This window comes from Hydra viridissima, unplaced genomic scaffold, assembly GCF_058129835.1.
Source record: "Hydra viridissima isolate aposymbiotic clone 2 unplaced genomic scaffold, HvirCarnegie_v1 scaffold_44, whole genome shotgun sequence".
In the NCBI taxonomy this organism is placed as follows: Eukaryota; Metazoa; Cnidaria; class Hydrozoa; order Anthoathecata; family Hydridae; genus Hydra; species Hydra viridissima.
This window is the reverse complement of record NW_028324331.1, coordinates 68,132-93,538: the sequence shown is the minus strand read 5'-3', so window position 1 is coordinate 93,538 and position 25,407 is coordinate 68,132. Positions and strand designations below refer to the sequence as shown.

Genomic DNA, 25,407 nt, shown 5'->3' with positions numbered 1-25,407 from the left:
CAAGATCGGTATGTTGAACTAAATGAGTGTCTTTCGAGTCATCTAAATTTTTCTCTGCGTCGAGAGCTTTCTTCCAACTTAATTGCTTTTTTTCCGATGCAAAACCTGAACCGTCGATGTTACCATTTTTTATTTCATTATTATTGTCTGCAGAAAGACCGAGGAAAGTAAATGTTACAGAATCCTGACAGGAAAAAGAAAAGTTTTTTATACTAAAAATAAATTGATAACTTTTTAAACTTCTTTATATTTCATTTAAAGAAATTTAGTGTTCTAATTTTTTTTTTTTTAAATGTATTTACAGTGCTTTCAAAACAAAGCAAAAACAAAAAAAAAAAGGCGCATTAAGATAGTTAATTCATTTTTTCAAAACGTCATAAGTAACCATCTTTAATGAAGATTGTAAGAGCCAATCCAATGTTAAGTTAATGTAAACTTACCATCAACTGGGTTTTTTAAATACAGTTAGAAAGATTTTACTGAAAACATTGGTATTAACACAAAAATCTTTCAAATTCGATATACAGTGGTGGAGAAAAATAATAAATAGAAAAATTGAAAAACAATTCATAATTTTTCTAAAAATATAGTTTTCAACAATAAAGTTTAGAAAAACATAAAAATTAATATCAGTTAACATCAATTGCTGTGAATAAAAAGCATTTTTCTAAATGTTTAGATAGTGTATTTATTATTTTTTCCACCGCTGTAAAAGAGATGAATAGCTTGCAAAAAGTACATTGTAGATATTTTAAATGCTAATTTTGATTTGAATACTGCCGTTGAACCAATTTTGATTAATAGCAGTTTTTTTATTGATTTATTTTATTATTGTGTTCCATAACATTTTTAGGCTGACACCCTGATGAAGGATTTTTTTTTTAGAAAACAATTTTTCTTGAGAATAAAAATAAAAAAACTCAACATCAACTTAATGTACCTTTTTTGTATATGTACTTAAATAAATGCATATATATACTTAAATATATATATAAGTATATATATATATACATATATATATATAAATGCATGCGTGCATGTATGCCTGTATGCGTGTGTATGTGTGTGTATGTGTGTGTATGTGTGTGTGTATAAATTATCAACCATAACCTTTGATTTTCCCTGAAACAAATCTTTTAACGATTCATCAACTTTGTAAAAAGTTTCCTTCGAAACGAGAGGAGGTTGAGTGCTTGGGGATAAAACATTTGGATTGTTTTGTTCCTCATCCTCAGAAGAAAGACTTTTTACCTCATCAGTTGATATTTGATATTCATACTTAGATTTGTCCTTGTTGGATGGATCATATCGATCAAGTCTGAAGTTGCTATTAGAAAAAAATTTTTTTTAAAAAAAAAAAAAGCAACAAGAAAACTGAAATTAATTTTACTAAAATTTGTGACTTTTAATAAAATTGTGTAAACTTTAAATGAAAAGATAAAAACTATAATAAAATTTTGTAAATTTTAATAAAATTACTTTAGGGTTTTCTTTTTTCTATCACTTTCTAAAGAAATACCAAGAACTGATTCAAGAACTGATAAATTTTTTTCCTTTTCTTTTTTAAGATCATTTTCTAATGCATCAGATCTTTGTGTATCAGATAAGATATGTTCATCTTTGGCAATGTGATCATATTTTTCCTCTGTAAATCTTTCATCCAGTTTAAATCGCTGGTCAGTTGAAAACTTCTGATGCAATTTAAATAACTAAAAGAAATTTTTTTTTTACTTTTCAATTTTCGTAAAATTCTTTCAACCATTTAATTGTTATTGTTATTTTTAACAGCTTAAATGAAACATTTAAATTTGTACCTTTTCTCCTTCTTCACCTTGGAATTGAGGCTTGAGTCTGAATAGGTCATTTTCATCTGAACTTTCTTCATCCGAACCAAATAAGTTCTAGCATATATAATAAGTAAAATTGTAAAGTTGAAATAATTGAATTACAGTATACCATTAAAATTTTTTTTAAATTACTATTTAACGACTGATAGTTCACCTACAAATTTCTTGTTCTGTTGATCAACATCTTTTTTTTCTAAATTTTTAAAATCTTCTTGATCTTCTTCATCTTCAAATTTAATGTGTGTTGATAAATTACTGTCTACATTTTCCAGGGCCTGCTTTATCAAGTCTTTACACTTACCCACAGATTTATTTTTTCTTTCAAGAGCTAACAATCTTTGCTGGTCTGAAAAGGCATGTTTTTCATTTTTAGTCAATTTTTTTTTATCATTTTTATTGACATCACTGGATCTTTTTGATCTATTATCAATACTTTGTGCTTTGTTTATTTCAGTTGATTGGGGATGTGTAGGAAAATTAGAAGACATTTTAGAGCAACCTTTGTTAATCGCAAACAATGAATCAAAATTGAAATCAAATGGATTCACACCAAAACACACATCCTCATCACCATCCTCATCAGAATCTGTATCATCATTTGATATAGAAGTAGGTGTGTTATTAGGTTCTACATTAATTTGACTATTGAAATTATTTCTTACTAGTTGAGATACTATACTATGACTCAGCTGACACTGTTCAAACATTTTTTCACAGGACTCTATTGATGATAATGATGGTGTTTTAGCATCATTAGCTTTAGAATGAATTGTTTTAGAAATATCTGTTTTCAATTCTGTAATTTTGTTTATTTTGGTGTCATTTCCTGTGGTCAGATGAAGAAAATCAACTTGATCCTTTTCCTTTCCAACAAAGTAATTTTCAGGAATAAAGTTTTTTGTTTGATTGTCATTATTTTTTTCTGCTGGAATGAGTTTTTTTCCTTTAGTTTTTTTCATGAGTTGTGTACATTCATTTGAGTCATCTACATTCATTTTTTTTGCGGGAGTTTTAAGATCAATTGCTTCTTTTTCTTGTATACTTGGATTTTTTATAGGAGCTTCAACTGCGTCAGCAATAAATAATTCTTTTTGTTTCTTTGGAGATCCATTTTGTAATACTTCTTGTTTATTTTTCTTTTTCTTTTTTTGAGTATCATTTATCTTTTCATCATCAAGTGACCATAATAATTGTTCAATACTTCTTTCATCAACATCAAGGTTAATTTTTCTAAGGCAATGACAATATTTTGAAGGATCCACCTTGAGAAGTTTCTTGCTAGTTAAATTTTTAATATAAACTACAGGTAAAGGACGCCCATACTTTCCTATCACCCAATTTTTCTCTCCTTCTATTAAAGTGCCTGGTAAAGCTTTTTTCATTTTAGCTGAGCTTTTGAGAATTTCATCATATGTCTTTGTAGGTTGTACAATTTTTCTCTTGTTCAATTTCTTTGGTTTTTCAGGTTCTCTCCATTCTTTTTCCAACCTTTAAAAAATGTTTTATGTTTAGTACAAAAAAGTTAAAGATTTAAATTTCAAGTTATTAAAATGCTAGAAGTGAGATACTAAACCTGGCCATGAAGTCTTCTTTTGCTAATTGCACTTTCAAATCATGACCATTCCATTTAGTACCTCCAAACAAGGCAAAACCTGTTGCAAGAAATTGTCATAATTTTACCAACATAACTCACATAACCCAAAATACAAAAAATAATGGTAAAGCACACTGAAGAAAACAAAATATTATTACAGTTTAAATTTCTTAAATATAACATAATATATTTTAACACATCCTTAAGATCTAGTGAATTAAACATTTTGCCATTAAGTCTTTAAATAGTTATAGATAGAATAAATTATGAAATTCTCTAAAACCTATATAAACCAAAGTTTATATTGAAAAAACAACTTGTAATTTCTAAATTGTTATTCAACATCGGAACAAATGGCTCTTTATAACAAAACATAAATCAAAAAAATCTTTACATACTGATATTTTTGCATGTATACATAAATACACATACATACATGCATACATATATCCATGCATGTATGTATTTAAGAGTAGCATTACTTTTTTTTTATACTTTACCTGTTCATTTATAAGTACTTCACTTAAAATAGCACATATTTTGATTACTTAAAATTTAATGTTGCTTTCTTTAAAAAGGATAAAAGATATGAGAAACTGTAATTTACTTTTAAATAATAAAAACTTGAAAAGAGAACTTTATTTTGGTTAGTGATTCACATTTCCCCACTGAAATTTTTACTTACAAGTAGCTAGATGCACTTTACCCCAATAGACAGTTTTTAATTTTTAGTAAAGCAGACATGTTTTATGCACTGAATACAATTATTGTCCGATTTGAAATAAATTATTTTCTAAAAAAGCTTTATTTTCATCCATTTTATATAGGTTTAATGTTGTTTAAGATTAGCCAAAAAACATAAATGCTTTAATGTTATTGCCTACTTTGAATAAACAGCTATTTTTATAAGATACTAGTCATACTTTAAACTATAGTTTTTAACAGAGAAAAAGTTATTGACATAAGTGCTTTTATATCAAAAATAAGTATTCAAAAAACAAAAAAAATTACCAATCAGACTCACATAACCCCCAACCCAAACAGCTGTACCCCAATCTGCTATATTATTATTGTCATATACCATGTAAAGTAATGTAAGTTTGGGCTTAAAACCATTTTAAATGGATTTAAAATGTTCCTTAAAAATATAAGAATTAGAAAACCCATAAGAAAATTAGGATTATGAGAATGTAATGCTATGACTGTTTACTCATAAAACTCACACAAAAAAAAAACAAAAAGACTTACATTTATTTAGTTTTTGCAATGTTGTCTTTAGAGTAACATATCCAAAGGTTTTTGACACAAAACCTTTTCAAAAAAAATTCATAAAAAAATTCAAAAACTCTGAGTATCAAACAGCTAAAAACAAAACAAAACAAAAAGCAAAATCATAAGCATCTTCTTAAGAAAAATTTCCTAAGAATCTTGATTTAGAGGGTAATATACATAACTATATTACATGTAAAAAGATTGAGTTCAAAAAGATATTAAAATAAAAGATTGATTTGCTTTCTGTTAAAACAATTTATTGTCATTACCATCAGTTTTCCTCTGAATTAATGCAACATCTTTTACTTCTCCAAAACTTCCAAACCTATCTCTAAAACCATTTGCAAAGATAGTGAATATATTAATGCTGAAAGTTATGTAAAGGACATACAATACACTCAAATAATAATAGTGCTAATAAAGTCATATACTCCATATATTAAGTTAGCTTAGATTTTAATTCTATAAAACAGACCTTAGATCTTCTTCTTTAACAGTAGGAAACAACCCACCAACAAACACCCTGTAGCAGTCCTCCATTTTTTATATTTATTATTATATCATTGAGGTATCTGTAATGAAGCAGAGAAAAAATTTCATGGCCTTTTTACTTCCATTGATAAAAAAAGCAACTTAAGCACAACAACTGCAATTTTTATTATTCTACTTGAACTTTCAAAACTATCAAAACAATTTAAAATTACAGCGAATAAATTAGGACACTGAAATTTTTACTAAAAAATTCTTAAAGCTTAATGACGTCAAAAAAAAAAAAAAAAAAAGAAAGAGGAAACATAAGAATCTCTCAAGCTCCCATAAAATAGAAATAGTTTCAAAAAATATAATCAAAACTGCAATAAATATTTAGAAGTTTATTCCATAGCACATTAAGTCCTGCTACCAACAGTATTGAAAAGTGTATTTTTCAGCACTAAACTCATCAAGCCATGAACTGCTTCAATGTTCAGCTTGCAGCTAAAACAAAAAAGTTAAAACGTAACTTAAATATTAACTAAATGGTATTTCACAAATTTAATTTTAAGGAAAAAAGGGTGAACTATAAGTAATTAAGTGAACTATAAGTAATTTAGTTAAATATATAAATTTTCAAGATGATTACGTGCTTTCTGATATTTGCTGCTTTTTAAACTGATAACAATAGAAACTTTTAAAAAGATTTTACCAATCTTTGTTTGCTTTTTGAAGTTTTCCTTCTTCTTTTTTGGAATCTAATGAAACACTGAAGTGCGTTCGAGAAATCTACCATTAAAAAAAATTTCCTTTGAAAAACAATATGAATTTTTATTTAAAAAAAAAAATCAAATGATAAAAATAAAGAATGTCATAAAGAAAGTTATAAAGAAAAGCTAAAAAGAAAATAAACTCTCACTTGGTTCATTGACTGTTCTAATTTTTCAGATAAATCCATAATTTGATTGGTTACATAATCAGCATTCTAACATATAAAAGTTAGGTAAATAATCAGAGCTCATAATTCTGTATTAAAATCACAGCAATTAAATTCAAATACTAAAAAAAAAAATCATACAGTGAGCAAAGATGAAGAAGAGAGCGTATTGACCCAGTATTTATTCCACAAAGAATCTAACAGCTTTTGATCTAGGGAACTTTTGAAGTATGACATCTCTAGGGAGTAGTAACTAAATAAAAGTTACTCATTTTACTGCATTTTAAGCATATTAACCATCAAATTTTACAAAAATCCTGTAAAAATTCAGTCAAACAATATTAAATGAACTCATACAAATCTTGATAATTAGTTGGCTGATTGTGTAACCTAAACACAATTCAATACTTACTCCTTACAGTACACTCCAAAATCTTCTATCTTACTCAGTGGTATTGTTTGATACTCAGAGGGACCTTCATCTGGAGGCTTGAAACCCTTAACAAAATTAATTGAATATCCCGGTTAAAAATATCTTTTTGCAGTAGAAAAAGTAATTATAAAAATTGTTAGCTGAGGATTAAAAGTCATTTTTTGCAACCAAAATTAATTAATCATGACTTTATGTCCTATCAATTTTCTTGCAGTGGCTTTACAGCAGGTTAAGTAACTCTCAGTTCTTCTTTAGTAGTACTATAAGACTATCAATAAATATAATCAATAAATATAAATTTTATAATATATAATGTGATGAAAAGGCTTTAAAAATTTTTCTGCTTTTGATAAAAAAAGTGTGTGTGTGTATATATATATATATATATTTATATATATATACATATATATATATATATATATATATATATATATATATATATATATATATATATATATATATATATATATATTTACCCTGTAGAAAGTAGTTAGCCCTTTAACATCCCTAATTTTTTAATCCATAGTTTTTATTACAGTCAATAAAACAGATTTTGCATATCATTAGTAGAGAATCACTTCAATTGCTTTGATTGTTGCTTTGACTCTGAAGTGTTATAGTGAATCAAACCCATAAATTGCTGGATATTTCAGCATTACACAATTTAAATTGATCTATTCAGCTAGGAAAGTCCATATTTGAAAATATCTCTGATCAATTGCCAGTAAATGAAGCTCCAAGCTCTTCAGTTAGCATGAGGAAACTACAACCTTAATGATTTTGGACACCTTTAATTTGTCACGCAAGAAAATATTGTGCAGTTTATTGATGATTTCTTCTTCTATTGGAGTTTTTGGGTGTTTATTGAGCAGGTCATCTTCTAAACTTACACAACCACATTAAAAGCTGCTACATTGAAATTCAACTTCTTCATGGTTGTACATGAAGGTGCATCACCCAATCACATTCTTCGTTTCATCATTAGAAAATTAATAATAGTAAAAAAAAACAACATCATCACACAATACTCAACTTTTATACATTCCAGGAATGAGATCAAAAAAACTTCTAACTTTATTATTTTGTATTAAAAAAAAACTCTTGGTGCAGTGAGAATTGTGAGGACAAAACAAACAAAAAAACAACTCTAATAGAAAATCAAGGTGACCATAATAACTGTATACAAGAAATCAAAACTCAGCAACACACAATTCAACTTCAGTGTGGAATTATATTTACAACTGAATGTCTGCATTTATCTGCAAAAACCTGTTGATTTATCTGTGAAAAATGGATTTTTTTGCAGAACTTAATAACTCTCACAAAGATGGCCTAGTAGTCACCAATAAAAGAACTAAGTATAAAAGAGAAAGGTAAACCACAAGACAAATGAATGCAATATGGAAGCAAATTAAAAAAGAATGATTTTTTTTCTTCAAAAAAAAAAACAACAACAACAACAACTGGAAAATAAGAGTATACAAGTTTTATACCTCAACATATTGAATATTCAAGAGAAGATGCCAAGAGAATTGTATAAACATACACATCAAAAAACCACTGGTACAGCAACATTTCATAATAAGGTGAAGCAATCAAATAAACACCCTGCTAAAAAAAATCAATCTATAACACATCTAAACCAAAGTTAGTAAATCACAAATGTACCAATAAGCAATACATAGATAGGAGTTTGAAATACTTCAAATGCCATTTGAAATATTGAAAGAGCAGAGAAAGCACTTTCAGAAAAATGTTTATAAAATAGTTAAAAATTGTTTCTAAAAAAAGTAAAGATGTATAAAATGCGACCCTTTCAAAATGAATGTGGACGAACAGGAAGAGATTAAAAATGCATCCCATGTGAAGAGTAAACAGGAAGCACAAAGAGAACAAAAGCTATTGTTGTCTGCTTTGATATGCAAAAAATATTTGTTTTGCATAAAGCAAATGTTCCACGTTTTTTTCTTTAAGTGAAAACTAAAAACTGGAAACAAGAAACTTTTAAAAAATTAAAATAGTTCTTTAGAGTGGCAAAAAGAAACAAATAAGAAATAAGAAATATTCAAGCATTGAGAATCGAAAATAATCCTTATGCTAAAGTTGATTCTCTAGAGTGGGTCTTGAGTTTCCTTGAATTGTGACAAAATTAAGACCTTGGCAATGAAACAGTCCATGAGTGACCATCCATCTCTCAAAAAAATTTCTATAATTTATTTCTAAAAAGTTGTTTATTATTATTATTAACAAGTTACAATTATTAATTACAAATAGAGTAAATAAACTCAAATCTAAAAAATGGTCTTAATTTCTAAATATTAAAACTTTTAAACTTTCTGAGCACAAAAAAATTTTACATTAATTTAGTTGTTTTTAAGAGAGTATTTAGCAAAATAAATAAAATCAAATTTACATAAAATAAACAAATGTAGTCTTTTAATCCTCAGACCACAAAATTTAACAAGAACGATTAAAGATAATACAGACTTGAAGTCTGATTTTTATGAAAAGCATAAAAAAAAAAGATAAAAAAATAAGTTTTTCAATATTAGATACTTTTGGGTAGGTGCGAAAAGCTCCAATGTTAACTTTACCAGCTGAAATGGTTCTTGTTGGATCTATCTAGAATTAATTAAATCTAACTTAGTTTCAATGTGAAAATAATTTGAAAATAATAAAAATTTGAAAATAATTTAATTAACTTTATTTCTTCAAAATAAACATTTTAAAATTTCTTTAAACCATTTTTTTCACTTACAACTATTGCAACAAAAGGTTCTTGAAATTGCTGATTAACCATTTGTGTTGATACATCGATTCCTGATAACCAACAACCATATCCTGGGTGTGAATGATACCACCCTATTGCATTTTCAAGACGACCTACCTGTAAAAGTTTTTGAGCTTACAAAGTGCTTGCAATATTGGCTTGCATTTTTGCTTAACATTTAAAAATATTTTATCATTCAACTTTTTTTTAAATAAGATTACATTAACTTGTTTTATAAAACAAATTGAAAAAATACTAATAAAAAAGCTACCATTTTTGAAGATTCTATATATTGTGTCATGTACTCATAAGCTGCTGCTTGTGCATTCACTCTTGTTTCTGTGCCTTCTACAGGAAGTGCAAACGAATCCATAACTATCATTGTATTACCATCAACTTTACCAAGCATTAACCCCATTATTTCAATATTTCCACCAGAGCGAGCATGCATGACCTGAATAAAATGGAATTTTAGATTTTGCTATTTATTTTAGATGTATATAAAAGCCATTAGAGTACTCACCATTTTCAGAAGAGCTAGCGCTGAAACTTTGATATACTTAAAGTAGTGAGGGCTAGAAAATAAACATATACACATTAAATATATATATATGTGTGTGTGTGTTTGTGTGTGCACGCGCGTGTGTGTGTCTGTATGTGTCTGTGTGTGTGTCTGTGTATATGTGTGTATATATGTGTATATATGTGTGTATAAATGTGTATATATGTGTATATATATGTATATGTTAAATGTATAATAAACTTATAAATAAACTTACTCCTTGGTCCAAGGTTTTTTAAGAAGTATTTCCTGCTGCTGCTGATAACTATACTTATAAATTTCATCAATATTGTTGACAGATTCTATGCTGTTTTGCAATTCAAATGTACGCTGAGCAATCTGTGAGTCCATTTCTTTCTGGATATACTTTTACAGTTAAAATAGTCTGTTGTAAATGTCAACATGTAATTAAAGAACAGTTATACATGACATATCATAGCATATTTTATTAGATTCATAAACACAGATATCTTACTTTTATGTTCAAATACCAATTTGCTCTTAAACCTCTTAAATGCTCTTAAACCAATTTACTGTACTTAAAACTGCATACCACTAAGTGACTCTATCCCAGGCAGTTTATGCTATTTTACATTACATTAATATATAATTACACATTATATTATACTTATGTTTCATAAACTTTTTTTAAGCTAATAAAAACTAACAGATTTTTAAAATAAACACAGAAATATGTAAATATACATACTAGACAATGAAATTTCTTAAACTAAGAATATAAGTAATAAACACCTATCTACAAAATGAAGTGAACATATCATACTGTAAGAATGTTTTAACTCAATAAACAAAGTGAACAATCCAAGTTGCACAATAATTTCCAAATTATAATCCTTCAATAAACAGTAACACAAAATAACAAAAAATAATTTTAAAAAAAGTGTTTCAAGCATTAAAATTTCTATCAACTTCTGGAAACTTTTGAAAGAACTCTTTGAACAAGACAAGACATTGCTCTACACTTGATGTACAGCAAGTTTCCCTAATAGAATGCATCGCAAGTTGTGGACCACCAATATCTAATGTTCGAATTCCAAGTCTAGCAGATATAATAGGACCAATAGTTGAACCGCATGTTGAATCATTTCGTACAACAACATCCTGCAGTGGTATATTACAATTACTTGCAATAATTCGTAATAAACTTGCAGTTACAGCAGTGGTGGCATATCGCTGGCTAGCATTAAACTTTATGACTGGTCCTCCATGCAGAGCTGGACAGTGGTTCTTCTCGTGTTTTTCAGCATAGTTTGGGTGAACTGCATGAGCTTGATCAGCACTGATTAAAAAAGAATTTGCAATAGACTGCTCAAAGGAACTATTGAGATCAATACAAATACGCCGCATTACATTTTCTGTAAGCATTGAGCTAGCACCCTGAGCACTTTCAGAACCAACTTCTTCATTGTCATACAAAGCAATCATCCGTATGTTTGTTTCTTCTTCTAATTCATCCTCTAAAGAACCTATTAGAGCTTGCAAAGAGCAATAGCAGTTAAATAAGTTGTCTAAACGAGGGGCAAAAATAAATTCATCATAAGCACCTCCAACTGTGGCTGGTTGAGTATCAGTAAGACATAGATCAAAATCAAGAAGATCTTCTTGCTGACATTGCAATTCATTACAAAGTAAATTGGTTAAAACAGAATGATGCTTATTTCCTTCTACAGTAGACATATTTAACTGGTCATCAAAAGCCTTTGTAGCAATAATTGGTACTGTATGATCTTCCTTGTTGATACTAAAATTATCATTCATTTCTCTCTGTAAATGAATGCACAGGTGAGGAATGCGCATAATAGGTTTCTTTATGTGCACAAGTTGATGGTTGATGGCTGATTTTCTTAAGTCTTTAACCAAAACTCTTCCAGCTAAAGAAAGATCTCGATCAAACCAAGTACTCCATATCCCTCCTCCATAACACTGTACCCCTACTGATAAATATCCACTTTTTTCTTTCTTTGAATTCGGTTTAACAACAAAACATGGGCTATCTGTATGTGCTCCAATCATAGTAAAACCATTACCACTGCTATACTGCTTTCCAACTGCAAATGCAATGACTGATGAATGATTGCGTGTTACAAAAAATTTTCCTCCTTTATTAATATTCCATTTATCTTTTTCAGCAATCTCTGTAAAACCAGCAGAGAGAAGTTTGTCTTTGCATTTCTGGATTACATGATAAGGAGATGGAGAACAATTAATAAAATCAATAAGAGCTTTTGCAGAAGCTAAAATTTTTTCTTGTTTTTGCATTTTCTAAACAAAAATCTCTTTTAAAAATGAGTTGGTTAATGAATAACTTGCAGTTTTCATTATTACAAATAAAAAATAAATTTCTAAGTTTTATTCCACTAACTCTTTAAGTTGTTTAAGGCCAACAGTTTTAAACACTTGACACGCTTTGACTTAAAATAAGAGAATTTAAAAGCAATTTAAAATATCAAAGTAAATAGAAATCCAACTAGTGGGACATAATGATTATTTTAAGGAACTTTATCCGCAATTAAGCTTTCCAAAAGTTTCAGATATCAATTTCTAATTAGCTAGCCTGCTTATAGTTTTTATTTAGTGATGTATTTTGCGGGGACGTTACTTGGCGTAAGGACCATATATATTTATAAGGTCCGCACATAGGAAGGTAAGCGTCTGCTTTAGTATCATCGACCATAATGTGGTTTCTGACGTTTATTTGCACCAAGGAGGTTTAATACACAGGAGACGGCATAACGTGACTTTTTTGAAGCCAGTTTTGAAATTTGGCCGCCATCTTGGTTAACCCAAAAGAATTTCGCGGAACTTAGGACTTTATTTAAAACTTTGTTAAACCAAATTAAAACATTGAAATGATTGCAATCAAATGATTGAATAATAAGAATTGGTCAGTTTATGCTTGGTAACTTATGCTATCATGTAAAGAATTATTTGCTAACTGATAGTCTTCTTCAGTTCGTTTCAATAACATTCGGAATACTGAAAAAGACATTCAGATAGCTGTATTTCAACATGCTACCAACAGAGACTGTATTTCAGATACACGAAAGATTCTTGTGAAAAGAAAACCATATGTTTGTGAGTTGAAACAAGTTTGTATTTACATGTATATAAGATAATAAGCTATAACTTAAGTGTATATATATAAATATAATTAAATTATAACTTTTTATTAAGCTTTACATGATTTATACTGAATAATAATAAAATGATAAATATTGATAAATATTGATAAACAAATTTAAATTGACATGCCATCTTGTTCTGCCTATGGGTATACTTCAAGAGATTGTACTGGTGGCATTACATTTTAATGTTATGTAAATGGTTGATACAGAGAGAAAGTTTTCCAAAGTTTTCTGCAAAGTATAAAATGAAAGTTTATAAATTCATATTTTGATATTGGTGAGGTTATAAACACAGCAATAAAGGTATCAAACAAATGACAAATTTTTACTACTGATCTATAATAATGACAAAGTTATAAATAAAAAATCGTATGTAGTATATTTATTGCAAAAAAAAAAAAACTCACATATAATATATTTATTTCAATAAAAAACTATTAAGTGATTTTTCTGAAATCCCCCTTCCAGAATTGACAGTGTTTTTAAATGCATGTCTTTTACTACCCTAAGTTATTCAAAAGGAAATAGCTTACAAATTTAAAAATTAACACAAAATTTTTTTTGTGTTAAACTTCAATTTCCTGGTTTGCAAATACTTTTCAGCATACCAGGTACTGGTATGCTGAAAAGTACTTGCAAACCAAGCACTGGTATCTTGTTCTGCCTATGGGTGTACTTCAGGAGATTGTGCTGGTGGCATTACTTTTTATAGGTACAGTAATTTTTTCTTGGAAAAATAAGAGGTTTATTGGGTTGTAATAAATACCCTTCAGCAAAACAGTTTTTTGGAACATATAAAAAATTGCTGGTGCATAATGATATTCAAGATATTCTTTGTGGAAACTGTTTGCCATTGCAAATTGTACCTATTCTGACTGCTCTAGTAAATACCAAAACATTGAAAACATTGATGTTACTTCTGTTAGTGTTTTGAATAACTCTACTAGCAGAAATAGGATTATTGAACTACTAGAAAACTCTGTTACTGATCATGATTATTTTTTAGTTCCTGATGCTAGTTGTTTGTCTACATGTTCACAAAGTATTGTGGGTTGTATTGCAGGATTTGCTGTATTTAGGGGAAATTCTGGGGAATTCGTTACACTGTGAAACATGTATTTCAGCGCTAAATACAAGTAGCAAACAAGAACAATATGCATTAACTTAAAAACAAAAGGTGCATTATTAATATTTCCTCAAAAGATGATCATGACATTTGCATTTTGTGTGAAAAGTTGTTCAGAATCAATCTAGAACACAACAGCAATGATTCATTATACTTGTCAAATGTAAGGTGCCATGAAATTTTGCAGTCAGTATATCAATTCACAAACGCTTGTTTTTATTTCCACAAGAAACGTTCATACTGTGTAAAACATGGTATCTGCTAATTTTGTGTTGACATACAGCTATCTGAATGTCTGTTTCAGTATTCCATATATTTTGGAATAAGCTGAACCAGATAATCAGTTAGCAAACAATTCATTGTAACATAATATAACCTCGAAAGTATAACTGGCGAATTATTTATTGACTTGTTGCAATTCTTTGATTGTGTTCCATCTGTTTTTTCTCCATAGTTCTGCGCAAAATATAAAAATGTTTTGGGTCAACCAAGATGGCGGCTGATTTTCAAAACTGGCTTCAGCGCGTTTTATATAAACGAATATACCGTGCCGTCTCCTGTGTATTAAACCTCCTTGATTTGCACCGAATCGAGAATTAATTTTGACGAACAGACAAAATTTACGACTAAGTTTATTCTTCACGGTCAAAATTGGTTTTCAAGGTGTTAATGACATAATGAGGTATTTTAGGAATGACATAATAAGGTATTATGAAATTATTTTGATTTTTCAAGGCTCTCTTTTCTTTTTTTTGTAAACTGATTATTAATGAAAGTAATACAAAATGACACAATTATTTTAACAATTATTCTTAGGGAACTTTATAGTTTTATAGAAGCAATCATGCAAAAAGCATTATATCATGTAGACTTTTTACACACTTCTCAAAGCCTGGAATAAACTATCATAGATAGTTACAATTACTCGAAACCATGAACGTATAATAGATGGATGCGCAACTCAGTGTTTAACATCAGAGAGCTCGCAGAAATCAACGAGCCATGCGATTTTCCGACAAACTCTAAACTTTCCACTGTCAACAAAAGACCTATTAAAATGGCTGCCGACAGATTTAAAACAGAAACTCTGATCACGTTTAAACTTTTATTGCATTTGTTTAACAAGACCGTTCAAGATAAAGTCTGTCAATGATAAAATACACCTAAAAGGATAATTTTAAAATAACTAAAAAAAGTATAGCGAATATAAAAAAACTTAAATAAAATTTTTTTTCAAGATCTAGTTTCATTCAATTCCTTGGTCCTTCATTCACCAACCTTAATTTTGTGTATTTTTTTAGTATTTTTTCCGACATGTAGCCATTTTTAAAAATTCATTTGATAGAGCAAAACCTTTTAAAAAGTTGTATTATTTATTATATTTCCAGTTATTCATGTCCTAAAGTAGTTAAGTAAATGATCTCAGTTTCTATATCATCATCAGCGTTACTTCTTAAAATATTAAGAATTTAAAATTAAGCTTAAAACTTGGTTCTATTGCTGTTATTTTTAATAACCAAAAGGAAGTTGATGTAACTGGTTAGACGAGACCAAAAATTTTCGACGAAAACGAAAGACTTTAAGAGAATTAAATTTCTATTGTTTAAAATCAAAGTTTTGTAACAATGCGCAACGAGCATGGTTCGCAAAAAAAAACAATAACGTTGCACGTCCATCACTTATACGTCAATGTCGAAAGTTATCAGCAATCCTTAATAGGGTTATAACTTTTTCAATTTTCTTCTAAAAAAAGATTTTCTAAATCATAAACGAATGAATTTTTGCCTAAAAACATTGAAATAATTGATCGCTTAAATAATATAATATAGTTTTTTTTATTTATTTTTACTTAAAGTTTATATTATAAACCTCTTTTTTGTCATGCCTACAGTTTTAAAAAGTAATATAAATGACAAAACTGTAAGTAAATAATAATCCTATAAACATACAATACTTTATACAACAAACAACCTATATTGAATGCATTATATTGTTATAATTATCTATTGTATTAATTAATAATATTGTTGTTGTTTTCTTATTTGATTGAGCCTATATCAAATACACCTTTATTGGTATACCTTACTCTAGAATATATTTTATACATGTCATAAATAACTTAAATGTATTTTTTCCGGGCAGTTCCTGATCGGCTATTCATCAGCTTATTCATCATAATAAGGTAAATTGCCAATGTTATTTTTATGTTTTTGTTTACGTCCTGCCGATGAGCAACCGCCCGTCAAAAATACATCAAAATTACATCTGTAGCCGATTAAATTCGGACGTCGCGCCGATATCGGGCCGATGCTAGTGTGGGAACACCAGAACCGTGTATATATTTTCTGTACATTGTAAAACAAAACGCAGAGTATCTTTTGTAGAGCTTCAAAATAGGATGAAATGGAAAAGTGAATACAGTTTGTTTTTTTTTTTCGATGTATAGTATATATAAGAATGAGTATTTGATAATATATATATATATATATATATATATATATATATATATATATATATATATATATATATATATATTTGGTTACAAATAGTTTAAACTATCTTAAACTATTTATGGTTGTGATAAAATATTTTTTTATTTTCAAATTTTGTTTTACATTCGTTATTAAGTATTTTAGGAAGTCACAGTTTAATTGCTCAAATGGTAAGGAAAGAAATAAAGAATAAAACTTTAATTTTTATTTCTGTTAAATTTAAAAAACAAGGATGAAAATGGAATTTAAGTAAAACTGGATTTTTTTTACTAATATGTATATCAATGACCAATCTCATAATTGATATCTTGTTAAAAAATTATATCAAAAGGTTGAACAGTTCTCTGGTTTTTAGCCTATATCAGAGCAATGCTGGATGAATTATTCAAAAAAATATGCTCCTTTTCTGCCCTATGCCTGGGTAGCACATATTATTACAGAGATTAAAGATTTCTGGTAAAGATTTGGAGTATTTGTTTAAACCTGAATATTGAAGTGGATTTATAGTCTCAGAAGTGAATGCTTACAGTAAAAATGGCAAACAGTGTAAATGTCGTTAGTGCCCTGTAAAGTTTAGAGAGGCGCATAACGATAAAGTTTCGAAATTCCTTTAGATCTTGATTTATTCTGAGAAGTTGCTACCACTGAAACTAAAAAGTATAGTTAAAGAATAAATTAAAAGCAGACATATGTTGGCATCTAATATCAGTAAGATGTTCTGAAGTAGGCTATCTGTTTTTCAATTGATGATGTTAAACATCTTTGGCAGAATTTGAAAACAATTTTTTATAATTTAAATGTTTTGAGTTACTTTATCACAAGTATTACAAATTGTTAAGTTGAAAAAAACTGGCTACAATTTCAATAACATAATTTTATTACAATACGCACTGAGTACTGTCTGTTTTGTTTTTTATTATTTTTTAAAATTTTACCCCAATGTAAGGAATGGAAGACAATGCTCAGATAAAGGTTGGGTTGAGATATGAGGTTTAATAAAGACAACTAAAATATTACAAAGATCTTTTTCAGGGATGGGAATATCTTCATGATAAAACACCATACTTCTGTTGTGTCATCTTTTTTATAACGTGTATGTAATGGTGCAGAATCAGCTGAGTTCAGCATGACTCTGTAAGACCATTTATTGTTTGTATCATTTTTTGTATTATTTAGTGTTTAATAATTTTCACGAGCCAAAGAATTGATTGAAAAACATTAAAAGAGAGACTTCTAAGGTTTGTTAATTGTGATGTAAAATAAGTGTAGACATGACAAGGGGATAAATACTTTGAAACAAAAAAAGCTTTTTTTTATAGCCATATTTTTTAAAAAAAATTTTTTCATGTTAACTATCTATATAGAATAAAAAAAAGCACGGTGTGATGGATTATTTTGATTGGTTTGTATTATGTTACATTTTGATTGGTTTGTATTATGTTACATTTTGATTGGTTTGTATTATGTTACATTTGATAGTTTTTAATGTTTTAATATTTTCTTTTTTAAAGGCTGTCCGAAATGATATGACCCGTTGGATTTTTGAAATATTTCGAGAAATAAATCAATTTGGATAATTTTTTAAAATTGTTTTAAAGCAAGCTTACCTCAAAATACAGTAAAGCTCTTTAAAAAATTATTTAGTGCGGACGCCTCACATGGGCTTATGGACGACAGTTTTCGGAAAACTACTTGATACCATACCCAAAATTCGGCAGAATAGATTAATGTCTGCCGCATTTTTGCCTTTCTTACCCAGCTCACTATCATGTTTACCCAAAATTTTTCAACTTGGCGAAGTTGTGGCACGTTTGCTGGATTTATTATTTTTGGGACAAAACCGACGCCATTTTGTTGATACCATTCGATTGCACATCTTAAGCTATAGTAAGATGCAAAATCATGCAAGATAATGGGCTGCTTTCGGATCAAAGGCATAACTCGCTTTTTTAAAGATTTCAGGTAAACTTCATGCTTCCGTTCTTAAAAAATGGTTTGGTTTTAAAACCGCACGACAACTTTCTCGCTTAATTTTTTGGTTTTAATTGCAATAAGCAAAACATAAAGTATCGTTCCTTTCGAAATAGCATGAAATTTCTGGCCTTGGAGCATCAAACAGTTTGCAGGTTTCTTCATCAATTACAATGTACTTTTGATTACCTCGAAGCTTTTCTCGTAGCAGTTTTTGATCGCGTTTTTACCCTTCCCTGAATTGCTGTTGGGATCTTCTAGGGAATTTCTTAACCATATCTCTTTTTGACTTTTCAATTTGGGAACATCAGTTTTTTTTCGATACCCCGAACGGACTTTTAGTTCAAGTTTTAAACCTGACGAACTTTTTTTTCAGTTTCTCTATCCATTGATCTTATTGACCCATTGATCTTATCATATTCACAATCCGTAACCTTCACTCCAAGATTTGATGATATGACTAAGAGTTTTTTTTCAAACCAGATACTTTTTTGCTAGCGAGTTAATTTTTTGTAAGCGAGTTAATTGGAACATATTACGAGTTTTAAGCCGCTAGTCAAAAATGAATTTTCTTACTTCTTCTTGCGAACACATTTCTTCATTTACAATCAACTTTTTGACTATCTGTATATTATTTGAAAGGGAGATAAATTTTCTTTAAAACAATAAAAAAAAATTATCAAATACGATTAAGTGGTTCACGAAATATTTTAAAAACCCCTTAGTTCATTTTCATTCAGGACAATCTTTATATTGGGTTGAGGAATAATTCATGAGCGTTTTTTTCAAATTTATTTTAAACAAAAAAACTACAACGATTTAATCAATAATATACTCTCCGTTGTTGTTTACGACTTCCTCCCATCGTTCAATAAGTTTTTCGATGCCTCGGCGATAGAAATCTCTCGGTCTTGGCTCAAAGAATTCGTCCAACCAAGCCCTCAATTCCACGTCATTATTGAACGATACACCGCGCAAAGCGTTCGAAAGCGATCGAAACAGATGAAAATCTGACGGCGCCAAGTCTGGAGAGTATGAAGGATGAGGCAGCACTTCCCATTCGAGTTCTTGAATCGCGGCTTTGGTCATATTGGCGATGTGAGGACAGGCGTTGTCGTGTTGCAGAAGAACGCCATTTTGTCTATTTGGTCTTTTTTGCTGAATTGCTTCGTTGAGTCGGTGCAGTTGTTGAACGTAGAGCTCCGCATTGACTGTTTGGTTGCGCTCAAGCAGTTCGTAATGAATTATGCCTTCCCAATCCCACCATACACACAACATGATCTTTCGAGGATGAAGGTCTTTTTTTGCTCGCGGAGTCGCTTGTTTTTTGGGGCTGAGCCATTCTTTTCGCTGCTTCATATTGACGTAAAGGCACCATTTTTCATCGCCAGTGACAATGCGGTAAAGAAAACGCTGTTTGTGACTATGTGTTGAGCGATGACGAGTGAGCAAACCGGCGGCGATTGTGGAACGTTGATTTTTGTTGTTTTCGCTCAAAGTGTGTGGCACCCAAGCGCCGAGTTTCTGAACCTTACCCATTAAGTGAAGGTGGTTCACCACAGTTTTTTGATCACAATCCATCTGCTCCGCCAATTCTCTGGTCGTTTGACGTGGATTTTCGTGAAGAAGTTGATTCAATCGCTCTTCGTCGAACTCAATTAGTCGACCGGTGTGTGATCCGTCCTTGAGGTCAAAATTCCCATTTTTGAAGCGCGAAAACCAACGGCGGGCGGTACTTTCAGCCATTGCTCCTTCTCCATACACAGCATAAATCTCACGAGCAGCTTCGGCGGCCTTAACACCTCGATTAAATGCAAAAAGCAAATGGTGTCGAAAATGCTCAGTTTTGTCCACTTGACATTCCATTTTAATGATCTTAAAATGCACAAAAATAAAAAAAACTAACAAATCAAAACACACTATCTTGTAGAGCAAAACATTCTCTTTCAAACAACATAAAACATTTTGCCAATGCATTTTATTTCTGCGTGCATTTTTAAATTTGAAAAAAACGCTCATGAATTATTCCACAACCCAATACATTTGACATTTAATTTTTGTCAAATATCACCAGTGTTAATGACCTGTAATTAATGTCTACGTAATCGAATTTAGACAAACGAATTAATGGAGTTTACCGATTCATACCTACTATTTGACTGGTAGATACTACTTACTGGTAGGTTCTATCTTTCAAAGGAAGATTATAATGACACTAAATATGGCAGCTATAACTTCTATGGCAGCTATAACTTCTTTTATAGCTGGCATTATGAGATGTTTTCAAAAATTCGTGGTTTTTTTTATTCGGAAAGATAACAAAACAAATTTTTTAAGTAAAAAAAAAATCGAATAACTAAAAATAGTTCCAACAAGTCTGTTGTCGATAACAAGTAGATAGGACATTAAGATAAAAAAAATTAGAAAAACCTAAAAAGATGTCTTTTTACACACAAAAAGCATATTTATCTCATCTGTTTCATTTTTTTCACCTTCAGGTGCAACAACATTAAAATATTAATGGAAATTCAATATGGATTTTCAAATAAAACTAACAATCTTCAATTTAGTTTTTTCTTTTTGGTAAAGCCGTGTCTATTTCGTTAAATTAATTTTCGTTAATTAATTAAGCATAACTTAGAGCATTACTTTGAACGATGCTTTGAACGATAACATTACAGTGAACATAAGTCGCTTGAAAAATGAGAATCTAATTTTTTTGGTAAAACATGTTTTACAAATTTCAAACCTTTGTTGTTGGGATCTCCCTTGCTGTCAGCTCATTCCTTTTCCAGAAAAGCAGAATACCTAAATATAATACAATATAATATATATAGTACAATATAATATATATAATATTATACAAAATACCTAAAAATAGTTTTTAATAAAGTGAAGTTAACAAATATAAAGGTTGCACAAATCAACTCGCTTTTTCAGATGACCATTGATGTGTCTGTCTCTGATAACTATATTAAAAGGTCTTCACTTTATTTTTATCTAAATAGTTTTTGGGAAATATATTTTTAAAATCTTCAATATGTAATAAGTAAATATCGCACAATTCTCATAACAAAAAGTCAGCATAAAAGAGTTCTGCTGTTTTTTTATCTTGTTAACAAGATAGGTTTATATCTCATTATCAGAGAGCAGCCTCATGTGTCTCAAAAATGCAGCCTCATGTGTCTCAAAAATGCAGCCTCATGTATCTCGAAACGGTGGTAGCGTCAAAATTTTAAAAAATCTGTTTTTCAAACAACACTTCGTTAAATGGGCTGTATGTACCTGTTTTTTTTTGTTGTTGTTGTTAAAACTAGCAACAACAAAAGTGTGTAATTTATAAAAAAAAAACAGGGTACTTTTTCCCTTTAACTATATATTTTTATCTATTATATTTTTTAAAATTAAATTGGTCAATTATAAATAAATTTCTAGCACACAAATACATTTAAAACTTGGTAAGAGAATTGTATAGATTTGCTAGTCATCGATAAAAAGTTTTAGTGTCGATTTGTGATTTAGAATCAAATTTTATTTTCTATTATGCTAAAGTTATATATTTGTTTTGCGCTTCACTTTCTTGTCCGAAAAAATATATAAATTCTTTTCTCAAGTGACATTTAATGCTTATTTTCCATTTGATTTAAAATATTGTTTGTTAAAAGAATTGTTTATTTTAGCTTCAATACAATATCTTATATAAAATCATTTGGATTTTCCTCAATTTTTATTTAGATGTCTCCCGCAACTTTAACCCGCCTATTTGACTGAACAGCGAACATCTGTTGAGTAAATAGACATTTCTGTTGTATCGAATTTCATAAGGATCGTTTATTTTCGTATCTAAAATGATCTCGGTTTGGTTTTTTTTTTTTTTTTTTTTTTTTTTTTTTTTTTTTCAACACCTGTGCACGTTTTTTTTTAATATGAAAATTTAAAATTTTTCTTCTTTGCTTAAGTCGTTTGGATGAATGAGTATTTAAAAAGGTAAGAGTAAACGAGTTTGTATACGTTTGTTAAAATATCATTTACAAAATTTTTTGATAAAAGTCAAGTTTGTTTTACTGATTGTCTTGATTTTCATATCATCAAATATGGAAACACCACAACCACGACCATTGCGACGACCACCAACAACAACAACAAAAACAACAACAACAACAACAACAACAACAGTAACAATAAAAAAACGTCTGAAACACAAGAAAATAAATTATGTTTTCAGATTGTTACAATTGACGAAATATTTGCGTATTTATTTTGTTAAAACGCAAGAAATTTAAAAGAAAGAAAAGTGCTAGGATGGCAAAGATTCTCTTCCCTTGTGTACTTTTTAAAAGATGACAGCTGTTCAAAAACATTTTATGAGACGTCGTTGTTTTTTTCTTTATTCAAAAGTCTACTAAGAACGTTCAGGTGGAGGCACAAAAATATTTTTTTTTAGAAAACAGGTGTTAACAATCTTTACACATCTGCTTCCTTCTAGCTAAATTGAACAATTGCTTCATACACAGTAAAGACTAAACACAGCGAGAATGAAAAACAGCAGGCCTCCTGTACTTTAATTGTACATAATTTCAAAGCTTTGTGCCTCGCATTGTAAATTATTCTAGCCATGACAGTATGAGAAGAAGTAATACGCTGACATTGGGTTTGAAAAAAAATTTCTTAAAAAAGTAAAGTTTAGATGAATGTGTCCTTTGTTCGGATAAATTAACTTTAAAGCGTTGTTGACGTTTCTACTTCTCGCGCAGCATCATAAAATATTTTGTCACAACTTCATGATGTTTCTCACAGTATTATAATTGGTATTTATGCGATTAATAATTTAGTCATAATTTATTACAATTTATTATAATAAGTAAAAGTTATTGGTTGTTTTTGCTGCTTTAAGGTTAACTTCTTTCTCCTGATTTTTATTTTTATTTTCTGTGTTTATTTTAGATAACGTTGAGGGTCTTTATGAACCATGGGAAATGAATTTAACCCAAGTGATGAAAGTGGGCCCGGTGCAAAAATAAAATATTGTTATAAAATTGAAATCGGAGAAACTCAAACTACAAATGAGATCGTTAGAAGAGAACAAAAGAAAAGAAAAGATAGACGCCGTATAAAAGAATGTGTAGTTGAAAATGATTTAGTAGATGAGAATAAATTATCTTCTTCAGTGAATGCTCTTATGCACGAGAAAAGATTTACAACCAAACAAGAAAATGATTATCAACGAAAACGCAGTAAACTTAACAATCTTCTTTTTCAATTAGAGGCAAAAAAGAAGAAAACCAAAAACACAAAAGAAACACAAGATGCTGTTAAAGAAATTAATGGAGCTGTTGGAAAATTTAAGCAACAAAACGAACCAAATCAGTACATTTCTAAACATTTTAAAAACACAAAAAAAAGTAGTGAATCTAATGAACGTTATCGAAACGCAACGATTTCACAAATTCAACGACGTCTTGTCGCAAATGCACGAGAGCGATCACGAGTACATGCTTTAAGCAATGCTTTTAATTTATTAAGAACATCCATACCTAGTTACTCTCCAGAACAAAAACTTTCAAAGCTGACGATACTCAGAGTTGCCATAAATTATATCAACGCTCTTGAAGAAATTTTGGTCGATGATAATCCTTCTTCAATGCGTAACTTCGCTGGATTTGTAGATGAGTGCACGTGTATATTACAGACAGAGTACGGAAGGTCTAAGTTTTTAAATCATCATGATAGATAATGCTTTAAACCTATACATTTTTACTGTATTTAAAATTGTCATAAATATAAAGAAATTCTTGAAAAAAAAACTTGAGCCAGACGATTTCAAAGAGTTTTCTGAACAGAAAACTAGATTTTTCTGACAAACTTATATAGTTTTCTTCGTTTTTAAAAATCTATTTAGATTTTGATTTTCAAAGTTCTATTTAGATGTTCGGGAAAGTTCCTTTCGGTTACAAGCAAAAGTAAAAATGTTATTGGTGATTGCGAAACTATTTCTGAGATAATTAGTCAGATAAATACTGATAAGCTGGCTGTAATGATTGGTTAGATGTTTAAGTTGGCTACTAATGATTGGTTAGATGTTTAAGTTGGCTACTAATGATTGGTTAGATGTTTAAGTTGGCTACTAATGATTGGTTAGATGTTTAACTTAGATCGTTAGATTAGTAAAATGGATGTCAGTGAGATGACTATTCGCAAGATGGTTAACTTGAGTTTAGGATTTTAACTTTAAAATCAAACGATAAAAACGATAAAGTTAATGGCACGTTATCGATCTAATTTTTTTTTATTTATAGTTTATAGCTTTAATTAATTTCTTCAAGGTTACAAAAAGTTTGTAAACCTTTTTAAAGCTCTTCCTTCTAAACTTAATTGTTTTCTTCGTTTTTTCTTTTTTTTTTTTCTTATCTTTAAACTTTTGTTATAATTAAGATGTGCATCAACGAAAGTGGTCATCATGATAAATGGCTCTGACATCCGGAGCGCAAGGTAGATCACGTGTCATTAGAAAGAAGGGGCTCCTGGAGCAAATACCTCGAATACCAACAGTTTCTTGAAAAACATAGCATGGGAGGAAAGTGGTTTTAGCGATGTTTTATATTTTAAAGTGAGATTTTTATAAAAAATTAATTTAGAAGAAAGGCTATAACGGAGAATCTGGAATTTACAATGCCTCAAATAATCTTCGAGCAGCTAAAATTGTTCAATTCAGCTTCTATTAGAGAAAAATAAAACGAGCATTTCTCTATAAACATTTAATTTCATTAACATAATAACAAGTTATAA

The 25,407-nt window shown here is 29.2% G+C and overlaps 4 protein-coding genes across 5 annotated transcripts; 1 reads left to right on the top strand and 3 right to left on the bottom strand.

The window, feature by feature from the left end:
• Positions 1-7: 7 nt before the first annotated feature.
• On the bottom strand, positions 8-5,324 carry LOC145181851 (uncharacterized; the record flags this gene model as incomplete). Its single annotated transcript, XM_090075742.1, has 9 exons — positions 5,189-5,324; positions 4,983-5,044; positions 4,690-4,752; positions 3,421-3,499; positions 2,006-3,335; positions 1,815-1,901; positions 1,480-1,709; positions 1,111-1,327; positions 8-184 (listed from the first exon to the last, which is right to left on the bottom strand). Coding segments are annotated over exons 1-9 (2,310 nt in total), but the record flags the coding sequence as incomplete, so codon positions are not given.
• Positions 5,325-5,572: 248 nt separating this feature from the next.
• On the bottom strand, positions 5,573-10,525 carry LOC149876084 (COP9 signalosome complex subunit 5-like). The gene is made up of 10 exons (XM_090075748.1): positions 10,104-10,525; positions 9,848-9,899; positions 9,596-9,778; positions 9,313-9,441; positions 9,111-9,176; positions 6,534-6,619; positions 6,263-6,374; positions 6,104-6,169; positions 5,897-5,973; positions 5,573-5,688 (listed from the first exon to the last, which is right to left on the bottom strand). Exons 1-10 carry the CDS (start codon positions 10,235-10,237, stop codon positions 5,601-5,603), a joined length of 993 nt encoding a protein of 330 aa, XP_089931874.1. The 5' UTR covers positions 10,238-10,525; the 3' UTR covers positions 5,573-5,600.
• Positions 10,526-10,667: 142 nt separating this feature from the next.
• LOC149876083 (aspartyl aminopeptidase-like) lies at positions 10,668-12,520 on the bottom strand. Its single transcript, XM_090075746.1, has one exon. It carries the CDS (start codon positions 12,164-12,166, stop codon positions 10,793-10,795), a length of 1,374 nt encoding a protein of 457 aa, XP_089931872.1. The 5' UTR covers positions 12,167-12,520; the 3' UTR covers positions 10,668-10,792.
• A 9,969-nt stretch (positions 12,521-22,489) lies between these two features.
• LOC149876082 (uncharacterized) lies at positions 22,490-25,277 on the top strand. 2 transcript variants are annotated; one of them, XM_090075750.1, is made up of 2 exons: positions 22,490-22,608; positions 23,566-25,277. In XM_090075750.1, the coding sequence occupies exon 2, from the start codon at positions 23,591-23,593 to the stop codon at positions 24,353-24,355; it is 765 nt and encodes a 254-aa protein (XP_089931876.1). In that variant the 5' UTR covers positions 22,490-22,608; positions 23,566-23,590; the 3' UTR covers positions 24,356-25,277. The 2 variants fall into 2 exon arrangements, with proteins under 2 accessions (XP_089931876.1, XP_089931877.1); XM_090075751.1 differs by lacking the exon at positions 22,490-22,608 and adding an exon at positions 23,119-23,429.
• Positions 25,278-25,407: the final 130 nt, after the last annotated feature.